The sequence below is a fragment of the Sinohyriopsis cumingii genome, chromosome 15 (assembly GCF_028554795.1).
Source record: "Sinohyriopsis cumingii isolate HCF-2022 chromosome 15, ASM2855479v2, whole genome shotgun sequence".
Lineage (NCBI taxonomy): Eukaryota > Metazoa > Mollusca > Bivalvia > Unionida > Unionidae > Sinohyriopsis > Sinohyriopsis cumingii.
Window position 1 is genome coordinate 130,732,782 of NC_142975.1, and position 17,383 is coordinate 130,750,164.

Below are 17,383 nucleotides of genomic sequence, written 5' to 3' on the forward strand. Positions count from 1 at the left end.
ACAAAGTTTGCATTAATGCGATTTAATATTACTTTTTATTTAAATTTAATTATTGTTAGTGAAGACTAAAAAAATAATGAAAATTATTTACCTAAAACAAAAGAACTGGGATTCATAAAGGGATAAAACAAATGGTACTAAAGTTAACTGAATTACGTATTTTTCAAAGGAAATAAATGCAGTGAAACCAAAATTTTCGAGTTTCATTATTTCAGGTGAGGTGACCAGTCTTGGGAACACAACTACATGTATCCTGTAAATCTGGGTTAGCTGTATTTACAATTAATAAAAATGAAACACAAGGAGTACACAAAACAAAATAGTAATGACGATGTAATATTTTATTTAGATACTAAGGTGCTAAAACTTAATACAAGTAAGTCCATGTCTGGTGTCATCAAATTAGGGTTGAAGGTTTTGTTAACAAAATTACTGATGCACAAAAACAGACACATTTCTATAGAGAATGGAACAGATATGACTCAACTGTTTCAGGACAATTAACACACAACAATGTACTGCACCACTGGCAAAGTAACATATAAATTTTAGAGTAAGCTTGCTCATCTAAGGCATTAAGATCTACTGGTCATGCCACAGGATCAAATCTAATGTATTTTGCACAACACAATGGAATTTTGTATCTATATTTGATCAGCAGGGCAAGGCCATTTGTATCTAACCCTTCCTTTACCTAATACTTTCAGACAGAAATGCAACGACAATTTTATCATCATCATTGGCATTGTTCAGAACTTGCCCAATACAGTACTTGCCATCATACTCTGCAGCAACCCACTCATCAGCTTCACAATGTACTCTTTCTGTGTGTGTGTCCTGTCAACAGCTTCACATTGTACACCGCAATCTTTGTTTGTGTCCTGTCACCAGCTTCACATTGTACATTGCACTCTTTGCTTGTGTGTGTCATGTCACCAATTTCTAAAATATTCCTAAATATATACTTTATTGCCTCCCCCAGACTTGTCTATTGTCTGTTTCATGGATTTCCCATCTGATTTTTTTACCTGCATGAATTTCTTGTCCTTCACATGCATGGAACTGCACACCAGCAGCAAAATAGGCATGACAGAATAAGAATGATTTACAGATGGCTAAATCCATTTCATTGATTATGAAGAGAATGAAGACATGGAACCTTTCACTGGCTTTAATTTTTCAGATTTATGTACATGCTCAGATTCTGTATACTTAATCACTTCCAATAATGAAGTATTTTATACAAATCTGCCAGCATCCTGGATAATTTGCTCTCCCTATTTATCCCATCATCCACCATGTGTACTGTCATGGTCCAAATGTTATTGTGAATCCCTTTTCTGTGACACGCCTAAAAATATTGTCAATTGGCAGAAACACCAATGTAATTCATGAACTTTTTATACATATACCAGTATCTGTTGTGTTTTCCAACAAGATGTGACTGATACATGAATTTTATGTGTTCTCTACTCAAATTCAGGATATTTTTTATATATATGTACGATACTTAATGCATCATGGATTGTAATACACAAATGTAAATTGTCAATATACAAGTGTTTTTCAGACTAGTTTGTCTTCATTTAATCAAAAGCATATACTTTTGTGCCTGCTTTTATTACTCCCTCCCCCTAACATTATTTTTGTTACATGCATCATTTTCTTCTGCTAACTGACTTGACTGGTTATGACACCGTTCAGTCTATAACACTGTCAGGTTTTATGGACCCAAACCACCATGTTATAGTGGGGTCACAATGTAGTCATACTCTGCTACTTAGCATAACTGGATCAGATTCTCCCTATTATCAAAATGGAGCCGTGGAGTTTGTTCAACACTTTCTTGAACTTGGATCATCAGAGTTATGATGAAGACTTCAGTAAATCAGGTCCAGGCTCTGGTATCGGTGTAAATTGATCTGACAATTTATAAAAATTATTGATGATTTAGTGACACAGATGTAGACTGGTAAATATAGAGGTTGAGATAGGTGGGCAAAATTTGGTCATACAATTTCATTGACTTAACACTGAGTGAATACTCTCAGAGCATATTAAAAAAAGGTCTTTGAAGAACAATTATTAAAGAGCTATAAAAGTTACATTTGGCTCTTAAACCTATCTAAACATAACAAATATGTATAGAAAATGAGATTGGTTTAAATTTATGTTGAACTTAACATACTGCCATGAATTGAAGGTCTTAAACTATATAATAAGAAAGAGCAATAATCAGCAGTAATTGAAAATATAATTTATTTCCCTAAAATACAACATGAAAGAAGTAAAAATAACTTCAAGTATATTAAATAAATTTCTAAAATCCTTAACCTTCTAACAATTCCAATAATTCCAAGCAATCTAAAATTGTTCCAAAGGTATTCCGAATGATGTCTGTATTGTACTGATGCACCAACAATACACAAGAATCACTAAAAGAATCAAAATGTTATAATCCCAAAATGTTTTTAAATGAAATCAAAGCAATTCCAATACAGTAATAAATCCAATGTCCTTGAATGAATGATTGAGCACTGTCATTCCAACAAATTATTAAAATCAAATAAATAAATCATGTACTCAATAACTCTTACAAGACTAATAATACTATTAGGAATAAATGATTCTGTGTAGTAATTTTTTATATACAAAGCCAATATGTAAATGCAATTAGTAGGGTTCTAAATTAAGCATCTGGTTTTTTGAAATGCTCAATCAGTAAACAAGGGTCATGTGGTCTACTCTTGCTAATCAGGAAATAGGTCAATTGCCCTTTTAGGAAACCCATGACCTCCTTTCCAAGATTTCTTGTCCTTGTTGGATCATGTGATAATGATCTGAACTATAGTATATCCTTGAAACTTATTAATGAAATCAACACAAACTATGCACTGTATATGACTCATCTGTAAAGTGCAAACTATGATCATAGGACATTAGGATTAAAAATGTCATTAACAAAATGACCCTTACCAAAAACTGTTATTACGAAAATAATACACTTAATTATTATAGACATACATAATAATATACTATCCTGCTCTAAATTTTACAGGCAGGTCTATTCACATAGAATCATTTAGGTACTGTGTTCTATTTACCATGCAAGTACTGAAATGTGTGATGATGACAAAGTATTAGGAAATTGTAAAGGCAGAACTTTGTCAACACTGGAAGAGAAAGAGTTGGAAATATAGATGAAATATACTTTCCTAAGAAGTGAAAAACTCCAACCTGAAATTGTATATATTCCAAGCAGATTCTGGCTTTTGTGAGGTCTCTTATGAGAGTGTGCTTCTTAGCATAAGCGTAAGTAGTTACTGAGAGGTTCATGGAGCCTTATACCAAGGGGAAATCACTCTGCTCAACCACCACCTAGGTCAGTAGACAACTTTTAGCACCCTTTGGCTAAAAGTAGTACCTGGGAAAGCTGGATTTGTGAGGTAGTAGTAGTTCTTCTAAGGTCTTATGATTGGGCAACTTATTTAAAGAAGAAATAATATTCTGCTCTTCATCAGCGCAACTGAAGTTTTCTCAGGCAAATTATTTTTTTTTTGACATGCCAGATGGGCACCTCATTTTGAATACAGGAGGGGCCCAATCTGAAATTAGAGGGGCCCTGGCAGATTTTATTTAGCACTGATTAAAATCACTAGTAGTTATTGCAGTGGTTATGCTTCTAATGTTTACTTCATTATTTAAAGATTGCTAAATGAAATCCAAGATGTACTGTACAGCTGAATACTTGACAGAGGAGTCTAAGAGTAAATAAGTTGCTAGGAACATGATTATTTTTGTTTTTACCTATGTGACAAGGGTTCCATAAAATAAAGTGTCTCAACAGTGAACGGTTTTACTGTGATGTATATTTCTCTGCATGCAGACAGGCAGAAACTTGGAAAATATCAGGGTTCAAATAATAATAATAATAATAATAATAATAGTATTGTTATTATCATTATTAATAATATTCTTATCACTATTATCCCAAAGTTTCCAGGTGAATACAGTAAATGATGAAGAAAATACAGTGATCCTCATAATAATGAAAGATATGGGGTAAATAAAACTCTATTATAACAAAGCAATCAAGATAATAAAGCATTCACTTTATGCACAAGTGCTTGCTGGGATCCAATATGTGTGTTATCTCAAGGAAGTTACAGTAGTGGGGTTTATTAATTTTAATCCTGCAATTGTTGTAGAAGATGTATGACATTCAAAACTTTGAACACAAAGTTCTGACATTGTTGATAACAATGTCACAAAAGTTTCTGCTTATGTAGGTGTGACAGCCAGTACTTATAAAAAAAACATTACAAGTCCTAACTTACCCATGCATTACTTTGGAATCAGAGTAAGGGAGACAACTTGTAAAGGATGATTATTATATCTGAAAAGAGGCAAACTGATGATACCCAAGATTTCTATATTTATTTAAGAATCATCTTTTATAATTGCGCCTAATGAAATAGGTTGGGAGAAACAACATTCTTTTCACATAAAAAATGTCCATACCATCTATATTGACAATAAATATCTGTATAAAATTTTAGCATTATGCATGCAGTCAAATTAAGATACTGTAGCATTATGTGTGCAATCAGGTTAAGGTACAGTATTGAAAAGACTAGCATTATGTGCGCAGGGAGACTAAAATACAGTATTGATAAAAGGTAAGTGCTATGTGTGCAGTGAGATTAAGGTAATGTAGTGATAAAATTTGAGAATGGAAAAAAAGAAGTCAGTAATGGATGGAAAGGTAGACTGATGGAGGACAGAATGTGGCAAAAATTACAATGGCCCTCTTTTTAACAAAAACACAAAAATTATGAGCTCATAAATGATTTTCTACTAGCAAAAGTAACAGAGTAACAGAAAGAAAATATATGTATGATGCTCATAAACAGGCATAAAAGGATAAATATTTCATGGATAAACCTGAATAATACAATTAAGAAGTAAATTTGCTTTGCTATTAAGTATAGCTAAATTACTATTGATGTATATATTAGTACTACTGACAATGGAATTTCCTCGACAAAATTTGAACATTTGTGAGAATATAAGAAAGCCCAAACAGAAGCATGAGAAAAATAATCATTGACATGACAATAACATAATGACTGATGCTTGTTCCAATGTCCAGCCAGCTGCCATAATCCTGGACTAGAAAGAAGAAATGCTGTAATGAAGAAAAATACATAAAGTAGTGGGTATTACATGACAAAATGGACAGGTAATTTTAGTGGCATTGGCAATATCAGCATCATTTGTATAAATTTAAAAGGTTATAATGTTCTAGCTCAATTTGATCAAACTCTTTGAAGCGTATTTGGAACAAATGTTAAGCATTTCAGTTATGGTAGTCATATTGGGTGAAACATTGTCATTCATTTCTTCAGCTAGACCATTTTAAATGTGAAAATGCATCCTGTACAATTTCATCAAGTGCAGAGATGAATTCAATAAATTTAAATGTTGGACATACAGTTCACAATACTTGCTGGATGGAGCCGTATCATAAATTAAACTTGCATTACAGCCAGAAGTCTGAAGCATATATGCTGTTTTTTTAACATGTGCAAGTAAATGTTTATTTCAATTATTTTTTATGTATTTTTTTTTTACTAAAACAATAACAAATACAGGATGAAAAGTTCTTGTAATTATTTAAAATCTATCTTTACTGTATAAGGAACTTGAGAGAGAAAAATATGTCACAACTGTTTACATGTTTACTCCTCATAAATCAACTAGATTATAAGATGGCATCTATTGACTTTTGCAGATAAAGCTATGTTTATCCTACTTACATTGTTCATTCACCAAACAACTTAAAGTAACACTTAATTTACTTTACACAATATGACATGACCTTAATGTAATCAAATGGGTCAGAAAGAAAGTTTTCATAAAGTATATTAGGACATCGCTTACACTGCTAAATACACATATGGACTGCAGCATAATAACACTTATTCCATAAAATATACATGTAAGAAAATACCAGATACATGGAAGGATTAATTGAAGAAGAAGAAAATGTTACAAAGAGAGGAAATTGACCTGCCAGATATTAGACAAACAGCATTGCAAATGTAGAATAATTGAAAAAATAAAAGATACAGCTATTCTTTCAATAATATAGCAGCAGTAGTTTTGACAGATTAAAACATCTCTGGAATTATTAAAGAAAGCCACCAAATAAGTAATAACAGGCACATTATTGGTTTTTGCAATCAACTTAGTAAAAGGCAGGAATATGTGGTTTTGGCCACTCAGTAACAGGCATGCATGTATGCAGTTTCAGATGAGTAACAGGCAGACAGGTGTGGTTTTTACATTTTGACCACCAAATAACAGGCAGGCATCTGCTTTGGAGAACTAATGAATAACAGGCAGGTACATGGGTTGTTTTGGCCACAAATTTATTTTTGAATGTAAAATGGTTGCTTTTGCCTCTTCTTCAATCTGTAAGTTTATTTCAAATATGAATGAAAGAGTTAATGTCCAGAATAAATTTCTTTTAGTTCTAGTTTAAGAGATGAAAACACTAATCCAACCTTCATACATTTACTCATATGCGCCAAGTTTAGTAAAAAAAATGTGACCATTTTGCTCTCAACTTAGATGACAATTAAATTTACACAAGAAATAAAAAAGGACTTAAAATCTAAAATCTCAAACAGTAAATAGGTATTAATTACTAGTACTTGGCTACAGCTTACTTTTGTTATTAGTAAAGTGGAAACTTGCAACAAAGCTCATATTAATGGAGATATGGTCAAGGATCCCATTAAATAAGTCAAATTTGTTGTATCAATGATAATTATTTCACATAATTTAGTTATTGGATCATGAGTATCGGTATATAGTGATCATGGGTATCAATATATAGTGATATCTCCTTATTTAGTACTCTATTTTTGTGCTTTTATGCACTATCAGGACATAACCTTGTTAGAACATCCCTCAATTCCCCATCAGTATAAGGTTAAATTATTATAAGGCTCCCATTCAAAGCAGTATAAAGAGGTAGCACCCTAGTACTCATCAAACTGAATGTGTTCATCAATTTTCATGACTGCATACATTGATTCTGAGTGATATACCTATGCACACAGTATTAACATTGATTGTAGGGAAGACATTGCTATCTGCAAATGCTTGACTCGAAACATGGGCAAAAAAAACATCACTTTTACAATGAACAAAAGTAATTACCAGAGCCATAATGTCTGACATGATCAGGACTAGGAGAAAGAGTGCCCTTATTGGGACCCGAGTGATCACATGGATGGCACGGAAGGCACACGTCACAAATACAAAAGGAATCACATTCTGAAAAATAAAAATGTTAATATTCATCATTGTTTGATGTCTGATAGAATAGTCATGTTAGTCCAATATGATACTATTAGACAATATGTACGATATCTAGCTATACATTTAAGAGAAGTTAGTAGCTGTGATATTTAACATTTTGTGATATACTACACTGGTACATATTCTGTTAAAAAACTGAACATTTTCTGTGAATGGCACATTATATATCCATCAGATGTTTAATGATCGTCGATGAAGATAGCTAAAATGTTTGTTCAGATACCACAATGGACATTTGCTTTATTCCAATTATAAGACATCCACAAAGTTTGGTCCAGATTTGTGATGCAGAACTAACGTTATTGTGTGGAAACCATTATTCTTTCAGTCACAGTGATCTTAACCTTTCACTTAACAATCCCAAAATCAATGGACTTCTACCTTATCCAAAGTGCAAGGCATCCACAAGATTTGGTCCATGTGTGCACCAAGAGCTAATGTTATTGTGCAGAAACCATTTTTACTCTTTCGATTACTGACCTTGACATTTGATCCCAAAATTAATATGATACTTCCTTACACCCAGTGCAAGTTACACAAACTTTAGTAACCACAGATGATGAATAACTCAAATTGTTGTATGGAAACCATTCTTCTTTTTTCAGTGTTAATGACCATGACCTATGACCTTTTGACCCCAAAATCAATAGGTTTTTTTTAACCTTAAATGCAAGCCAATGAAAATGTTTGGTACCTGTAAATATTATGTTGGAGAACCTGATTTACTGTGCAAAAACCATATTTCTACTGTCAGTCATAGTGACTTTAACCTTTGACCTTTATTGACTCTAAAATTAATAGGGTTCTTCCTTACTCCATGTGCAAGATATCCACACTGTGAATCATGGACATTATTTTGCTGAAATGAAATAAGCTATAGAAAGATTGATGTACAAAAGGATAGACAGGCAAATCTGGTTCAGCAGTTTATGAGAAGTTGTTTAATGGATTATCTATTTTTAGCAATGGTGGCCATATTTGATAGCAGATCTACATTAGGAACTTTGACGCCACTGGCAAGTCATATTATGTTTCTATATTTGCTGGCAGTTCTAAATGTACAGCATTATAACCACTGAATCTGCAAGTAAAAGCAAATCTTAAAATTAACCTCAACAGACCCATCTCGTATGTCTAATGATTTCACTGCCCAGGCCTATATAATGCTCAAAATTTTAATATCAGTATAAAACACTGAAAAACAACCAAAAATTAAATGGAAAACTTTGAAGATTACAGACTATGGGAGACGCTGCACAACATTACACATCCACTAATGCATATGCATATGTACACACGAACGTACAAAATCACATAGTACCATCGTTTATAAAAATGTTAGGATGATAATAAGCATCATCATTATCATCATAAAAACAACAACAAATCAAACTGTAACAAGACAGCAAAGCTTTCCTATATAAAGACTATAAATACTTGTTTTTGCTCTTGCTAATGATGAGCAATAATGACTGATCATTTCATTGGTTAATACAGAATAAGTGATCACTGTCTGGTAATGTTGTATAGCAAACTTACCCCACAAAATGTATGTGCATATCAATTTTCATATCCCGAAAAGACATGCAAATTGAAGACAAATACTGAAATTTGAAAAATTCTATTAGTACATCCCAGTATAAACTGACTTTCATTTTGTAGAAGCTGACTTCAAATTAAAAGATGTATTTAAAAAGAAAACTTAAAACATGCCAAGGAAGCCAGTGTTGATGCCAATGACATCTAAAAAGCAGATTTTAATATACATGTGAGTTCTCAAACACTTTTATGTAGAGAGCTACTAATAAAAACTCACCTTCCACATCATTAAGGCCCCCATGACAAATGGATTAAATACTGTTAAAAAGCAATACACAGAGGCTGGATCAAAGCTGAAAGGAGACAATTATAAGTGAAAATTAAAAATGTTAGTTGGATATTAATTTCTTTATTCAATTAATGTACAAATGCATTTTTTAAACCTTATTCTATCATAACAAACTGGAAATAAAGACCCATTTAAGTTTATTCCCTAGGAAAGATGTTGTGATGCAGATCAGTCACTTGTTAGGACTGACTTTTTGGGGTAAAAATAATTACCAAGAAATCAAGATAAAAGCATTTCTTCCTTCTAGCTGCTCAGTGTTGAAACCATCTCTTCTTCAGCAATATAAAGTTTCAAATTGTCAGATTGACACCACTTTCATTTAGGACTAACTAGTCATCATTAGATGTCTTTGGTGAAAATCCATGTCACCATTTATTCAAGAGCAGTAGTGACAGCAAGATTTTTCAAGACAGCCATCATGGCGGCTATATTTGATAATGACTGGCTACATTTTCATTTAGGAACAACTACACATCATAAAATGTCTTTTAGTAAAACCCCATGCTGATATGATCAACCATTATGAATAAGTACCAATATAAACAAGATTAAAACATCAAATTTACTCTTTTTTTTCATGAAGGTTCAACCAGAACTCATAAGAAGTCTTCTTGTCAAAATCACCATGTCAATATAATTTTTGTACAGGAGAAGTATCAGAAACAATATTTTTAAGACTGCAGTCATACCTTTTTTCATTTAGGATCAAGTAAAAGTTGAAATAACAAAATTTTCAAGCTGTCCACTATGGTGGCCTCATTGGACACTTGAGCAGAACCATTTTTATTTAGGATAATTACACCACAAAATAATTGTGTAATTAAAGTTTATGACTATTTGCCAAGTAGTTTAAGAGAATTTTGATAACAAACTTGTGCTACAAGATGGATGGATGGATGACAGATAACCGATCATCATTTGAAAATAAAAACGATTTGGTCACCTGTTTTCAGCAAAAGCCATTAGATACAAAGAGAACACAAATATCAAACCAGACATATTTAAAAATAATACTATAATAAATATAGTGCAAACTTCAATATATTCATGTACAAGCCACCCAAGGCAAGTAACTAATCTGGCTGTGTAAGGGAGTTGGCTACTTGAGGTAAACAACAATTTATAAATATAATGAAAAACAGGCATGACTGATACCAGACTGGATATGGGTGGTAGAAATTTGAAGTATGTGACTTTATGGGAAGTTCCATTGTAGTTTTTTATAAAAGAGATTTTTATTTGTTTATTTTAAAGAGTGGACTTGTGAAATAAAGATGGCAAAAAAAATTTTGAAATTTTTATGCCATTTTATTCATTATTCTGAATAAAGTTCATATGTGTAATGTATACCTTAAAACAATACTGCATTGTAATCCAAGTTTCCAATTTTGCAAGAAACTGTCCCACAAGTAGTTTTATTGTCTGCTATGCAACATGTCAACTTGCTGCTAGATCAGGATTCTCAAGAAATTCCCTAACATATAGTCTGTTTCTAAATTCTTTAGTAATTTCTTTTTCCCATAAATGAGATGCTGTAAACACATTACATCCTATTCATTGTTGGTTCTCTTCACCATAATGACTTATTTTTTATAAAATGCTGAACATACAAAATTTTTGACATGATCAGATTAGTTTGCTTAATATCTCTTGCTATTTATTAGCACTGTTACGTTGAATTTTGTAAAACCAGCTATAAACCTGACCTAATTACTTGACCGAAATGCTGACAGAAACAGTCTAAAGTAATGTATTTCATTTCCATAGCCCTATTAATAAACATTACATCTTTTCAAAGCTTTGCACAGAAAAGGCAGACATATTGCAAGTCATGAAAACACGGGTGTGGTATCCCATGTGTCCAAAATTAATATTATTTTGAACAGAATATTCTGGTGACGATTGTCTCTTTTCAAATGGTAAGCGATGCAGTACTTTATTTTCATCAATCAATCGAATTTGGTATGCGTTTTGCTTCAGTATTGGTGATGGAAACCTTAGATGCCCGACAGCATTTTAACCTTCATTGAATTTAGTACATCCTTAGAAATCATATAATTTGTTGACATTTAAAATGCAAAACAAATTATCTCAAGTCTTGATTAGGACAATCTATATTTCATGCCAAAGTTTCAGGAATTATAACTTATACTTATGGTACTTCATGTTACTAATACAATTGGGGCCCTGAGTGGCCGAGTGGTCTAAAGCGCTCTCCGTTACGGATCACTGCCATCTCACCTCTTTCTGCATGGGTTCGAGTCTAGGATTCGGCCAATGTGGGAATGTGAGAAAGCTTGCCAGTAGCTTCTCGTGGGTCAGTGGTTCTTTCCGGGGTTTTACCGGGTTCTTTCTCCACCATTAATACTGGCTGCCATGTATAGCCTATCATGTGCTGAAAAATGGCGTTAAACCCTACAACAACAACAACAACTAATACAATTACTGTGACCTTGCAATTGGGTCAAAAATATTCATAAGGCCCTTCTGTGTTCAGTGATTCCTGATTAAAGAATGCTTCATGGCGGCCACACAAATATAAAATCCCATGGTATTAGTGAGTCACATTATAACAAGGTTTGTTATAAGTAAGATTGAATCATTATAGTAAGGTTTGTTTCAAGTAAGGTTGTCATTACGCTGTATAAAAACTACAAAGTATATTTTATTTACCGATGTGAAAAAAATAAAATTTTCACTGGTTCTCACCAGATAAATACAATAGTAGTGTGAAATAATTCAAATATTATCAACAGTATTGATAGGTCTAATTTCATCTAGTTAAAATGGATCTGTGACCATATCCACATTACACAAGGGACCACAGTATACTGAAGGACTTGAACAGAATCAACCACAGAACTTCTAAACATACATACATACTTAAACCTCTATGGCCATGCACTGATCTGGAAGAATTCTATGATTCTGATCAAATCTACTTTACCCTTCATAGCCAAGCATATATGCAAGTAAAACCATGACTGAAAAAAGAAAGAAAGCAATGACGGAAAGTGGAAAAGGTTATTTTGAACTCATGGTACATGAATTGAATATCTCATTGGAGACAAAACAATCTTTACTTGCCTGTTTATGCTAGCAATATTTCCAGTGCCAAAGAAACCAATTAGTATCAAAAATACTTGATAATTGTTAAGGATAGATACATGTAAATATGAAGTCTAAAAGAATAGTTGATACTAAAACTCATTACATGCTAATACCAAGCATTATTATGTACAATAATTCTGTTCCGCAGACTTAACACAATTGAGATAACTGAACAATATTTTCCTGTATATGTTGTCAAGCAGTATACACTGTCAACAGGACCTGCATCATGATATTACACCTGTACATGTTGTTGTTAGGTGGTGTACATTGTTGACAGGACCTGCATCACGATATTATACAGGTTTATGTTGTTGTCAAGTGGTGAATACTGTTGACAGGATTTGATCATGATATTATACAACTGTTTACAGTTACCTAACTTGCCCAATATATTCATGAATGAAATTCTGAATGTAGTTAAATAAAGAATACAAAGGACATACTTCTTTAAACATATGAAACATTTTCTTAATCGTAATTTTCAGAAATCTGTTACACAGATTATTCTGCGAGTATTAAATATATACTTGCTTATGAGTAGACATTTTATCCTGACAATTTTATTCATGACATGTAATGGTCATCTTATAATGATGACATACAAAAGATTTTGTAATTCTAGGGGACTACTGGAAACTCTAGCTTTTTGCAGTATCTACACATATTGTCAATTCAAATATGTTTGCATCTGATGCAGTAAAGATTTTGATTGGATTCGCATTTCTTTTTTGATATGCCAACTCTAATTCCCAAGTTATCTGCCAGTGCACTGGGGCCAATAAGCCCTTGGTTTGTAAAGGAAGCAGTGACTTTGTTTTCAGGAAGTCAATTCTTCTGATCAAGCTCTGAGTTTGATACCTGTTCAGTGCCAAAGAGAGTCCTACAACTGCATGTGACATTAATCCCTTAGCGGCCTCTATGCTTTCCCACGAGACAACTCTTTAAGCAAGTTTGTAGAGAATCATGGATTTTTCCATCGATTATATGATTCAAAGATGGACAATATGCAAATTGTCAATTTATTTGTGACATATTCCACTCAATAATATAATTGTATTTTACACTGGTTTCATCCTTATTTTTCCTATCAATCTATCTATATATCCATCCAGTCTGGCTTGTTTATTTTCACAAAGCACAACTCAGACTGACAAAGTCCAACCCTTCAGACAAATCTGACTTGAAAATAAACCTTGACTTATCAGAGGGTGAAAGAGAAATTAGTGGTGGGTATTGTGGCTCATTATAGCCCTGAAAAGGGGGAAGGTCAACTTATAAGCAAGTGTATACAGTTTCTAATACCTCTAGTGGCCTCATTGTTTTGGTGTACACAAATCACAAGCTGGTCAGTCCGACTCATTAACTTCTCCACAAACAAAAACCTATAAATACCAATAATTCTAACAGAACACCAAGAAAGGCATCATAATGATGCTATGCATACAATCATTATAGGACAGTAGACCATGACCAATCTACCCACCCCCTAAAAAAACAATTTATATTTTTCTGTAGATACAAATTTTCATGGTATTATGATAGATAACATTTCATATAGCACGTAACAGTATGGATTACTAAGGGTATCTTATTATTTCAATGCAAGCATCATTCTGCATTTTATCTTTAAATGAATGGTCTTACTGAATACAAAATCAAGGAAAATTGATACTGTCTATACTCCCTTACGAGTTAAGTCCAACTGTAAACAACACAGACCCTGGTCTAATTTAGCATAATGTATCTGCAAATCAAGATCTATTGTATTAGCTCTCCTGATTAAGCCTAACAAACTATATATAGCCAGTTGATTATTCCTAACAAACTATATATAGCCAGCTGATTATTCCTAACAAACTATATATAGTCAGCTGATTATTCCTAACAAACTACATATAGCCAGCTAATTGTTCCTAACAATCTATATATAGCCAGCTGGTTATTCCTAACAAACTATATATAGCCAGATCTTCTGTCACATTATCTGATGGCATATTTTCTGGGTCTGTGTGTAGTCTGCAGTTGGGAATTTACTTAAAAGCTAGTACATACAGTACCCTAGAAACATTAGTACATTAACAGTATTGTGGAATGGACTTAAACCAAAGATGTAAAAATTCCTCAACTAAAAAAATCCAATCATCCATACAAAAATGTATACTTTCCAATTCCATAACAATGTCATGAAAAAGGTACATGAAGACAAAGGCCTGCAAAATAAAGAACAACATACATTTAAATTTTGATGAAATTGTTGACGACACCCTGTTGGTGCCTCAGAAAATATATTCCTATGTCTAATCATGCAAGGTCAATGAAGATACTATTCACACTTTGGACTTGCAATTCTAGATTACAACTATCCAGCAAAGATTTCTGAAAAATCTATTTTTACTCAAGGATGCTAACAAAGTATACAAACAAAAAAGTATTTTCTGAATATTTGTGAGTTTCAAACAGAATGCCATGCATGAGAAAGTACTCTTTAAAAAGGATATGAAAAAGGAAGCTCTGCGAACATCATCAAACTCCAAGGATCTTCTGGGCTGGCTTATGATGGATGAATGCAGAAGATAAAAGTCTATGGTTTCTAGCTGGAAAAAAAAGGAAAGAATTGTCTGCAATTTCACACCATATTGATAACACCAATTTTTGGCTCAAGTCTTCTTCAAAAGCAACAGAAGGATCCATATAAGTACTTCTCTGTCAATGAATGATGCTGAGAATTTACAAGACTGATGTTTGCAATTAACAGCTAAACTGAACTTTACTTCATGTAAATTTTACAAGTTCTAACATCATGTATCAAGTATTCTCTCTAACCAAGCTGACTGTGACGATAGCCATTATGCTGGAAGGGCATGTTCAATGGAGAAAGCCATCAACACTGCAAACTTGTCCATTAAACATTGCGGATGTCAGTCACAGAAATCAAACTCTGATGAAGTACATTATAAATACAGTACCATCACTGCAGAATTTCAGGCACCACATAACTATGTATCATATGTGTACTGATGCTTTGAATTCATTTATCATCAAGGGTCAAATTTTTATAAATAATTTTTTTTTAAATATGACAAGCTGTATTTTGTTTTAACTTAAATTTATGAAATGGTCATGGAACTAAATTGTTTTTAACAGCAGTCTCATTGTTTGCTAGCCTTTAAATTTGTTGCAGCAACCATGAAATCAACAAAAAAGTATTACCCCATGTAAAACAGTGAATTCATAGTACATTTGTACCTCATGCAAAAATAGTGAATTCAATGTACCCCATGTAAAATTAGTGAATTCACAGTACATGAGTAACTTGTGCAAAAAAGTAATTCACAGAACACAAGTAACCCATGCAAAATAGTGAATTCACAGAACACAAGTAAACCATGCAAAATAGTGAATTCACAGAACACAAGTAACCCATGCAAAAATAGTGAATGCACAGAACACAAGTAACCCATGCAAAAATAGTGAATGCACAGAACACAAGTAACCCATGCAAAATAGTGAATTCAAAGAACACAAGCAACCCATGCACAAATAGTGAATTCAAAGTACACAAGTTAAACATCTGGTTCAAAATGTTTATTCAGCACTAGTCCCTGATCTATGAAGTCAATAAATATAGAATCTATTTTAAAAAATCTTATTCATCCTGAAAGTCTTCACAGTGCTAAGAATAATTAAGATAGACTTGATGCAATATTCTTTTAAGATGAAATTGGACCTAAAAATTGATTCTTCCATTCTCAAATGTGCATAAATAGCAGTACTCAAATTTTTAGTTAACACCTGTAAACAATTTTAATATTTTTGCCCTTGTGATACATTTTGCAGAAAACCATTGGCACAAATTATTAAAATAAGTCTCAATAGGTTTACTGAAAAATGTACAAGCCAGAGCAATAAATTGAAAAATTCTAGACTTTGGTGGTGGCTTCAAACACTAGAGAAACACTGCTATCCCTCAGTGTACATATACATGTACCTACAAGAATGCAAACTTCATTGTATTCTTCATCAAGGCTCAGTCTCCTATCTATCTTATACTGAAATCTAGAGCAAATTTTTGAAAATCAAGAGATATTGCCATTTCAGGTACACATCAGCATTTCTAAGTGATATTATATACACCACTGAAAAGTAGCTACACAGTTTCTGTATGTGTGTGTCACACATTAATTCCAAAATGGAAGAACATGGCAGCTCTATGTAGTAATGGGTAAAAAAGGAATCTGAATGAGGTCAATATTTCTAAGTAAAATATATACTCACATACAAGTTGAGTCCAATGGCAAACTTCACATACACAGATCTACCAAGGCACATTGTGCTGGCAGGTCTGGGTATGTGCAAGTTTTTAGGAGTAATCAGTAGAACAAACAACACAGACCCACACTTACCAGGACATTATTTGATGACAAATCAGAGTCTATGCTGTTTGTAGTTGGACTTGACTTATATGTGAATATACACATTAATGTTAAACAAAATATATGTTACTGCAAGAAACTTCAACAGGGCTGAGCATTTAAACCAGAGTTACATTATTATATGCAATGTGGTTTTAATACTAGATGTAACAAAATAAAAATACATACAGCCTAAATGAACAGAGGTACAGATGCATCCACATTCATAAGTACAAAGGAGTTTTATATGCTTCATTTCTCCTTAAAATTGAAGTACAAATAACGAAATCCTAAGTATGAGCTAATGGCAGCAGCAATCAACATGTACTGACAAGATTTGTGAAGATTTATCTTTTACATATACATTGCATATAGCTTTGCGTTAAATATTTCTTACCTTTTTAGAATCTATATGGCTGAGTGAAGCCTCTAGTTGGATCCATACATACAGGACACCACACAGTGACATCACAAACATAGCCTCATGTGTGATTCATGGTTAAGGTAATTGAATAGATATAGTAAAAATTACATTACATATGACTGAGATAACAGATGGATCGACTTAACTGTTTCA

The 17,383-nt window shown here is 32.8% G+C and overlaps 1 protein-coding gene across 5 annotated transcripts in view; it reads right to left on the minus strand.

The window, feature by feature from the left end:
* Positions 1 to 326: 326 nt before the first annotated feature.
* LOC149782781 (GPI ethanolamine phosphate transferase 1-like) overlaps positions 327 to 17,383 on the minus strand; it is a 99,931-nt gene continuing 82,874 nt past the window's right edge. For all 5 annotated transcript variants that reach the window (XM_089934284.1, XM_089934283.1, XM_089934281.1 and 2 more), the window contains exons 25-30: positions 17,204 to 17,293; positions 14,893 to 14,988; positions 12,368 to 12,423; positions 9,209 to 9,284; positions 7,231 to 7,347; positions 327 to 5,188 (exon numbers count right to left, since the gene is read on the minus strand). In XM_089934284.1, the coding sequence (XP_089790410.1) occupies positions 5,021 to 5,188; positions 7,231 to 7,347; positions 9,209 to 9,284; positions 12,368 to 12,423; positions 14,893 to 14,988; positions 17,204 to 17,293 (603 nt within the window). In that variant the 3' untranslated portion in view covers positions 327 to 5,020. The remainder of the gene's footprint in view (positions 5,189 to 7,230; positions 7,348 to 9,208; positions 9,285 to 12,367; positions 12,424 to 14,892; positions 14,989 to 17,203; positions 17,294 to 17,383) is intronic.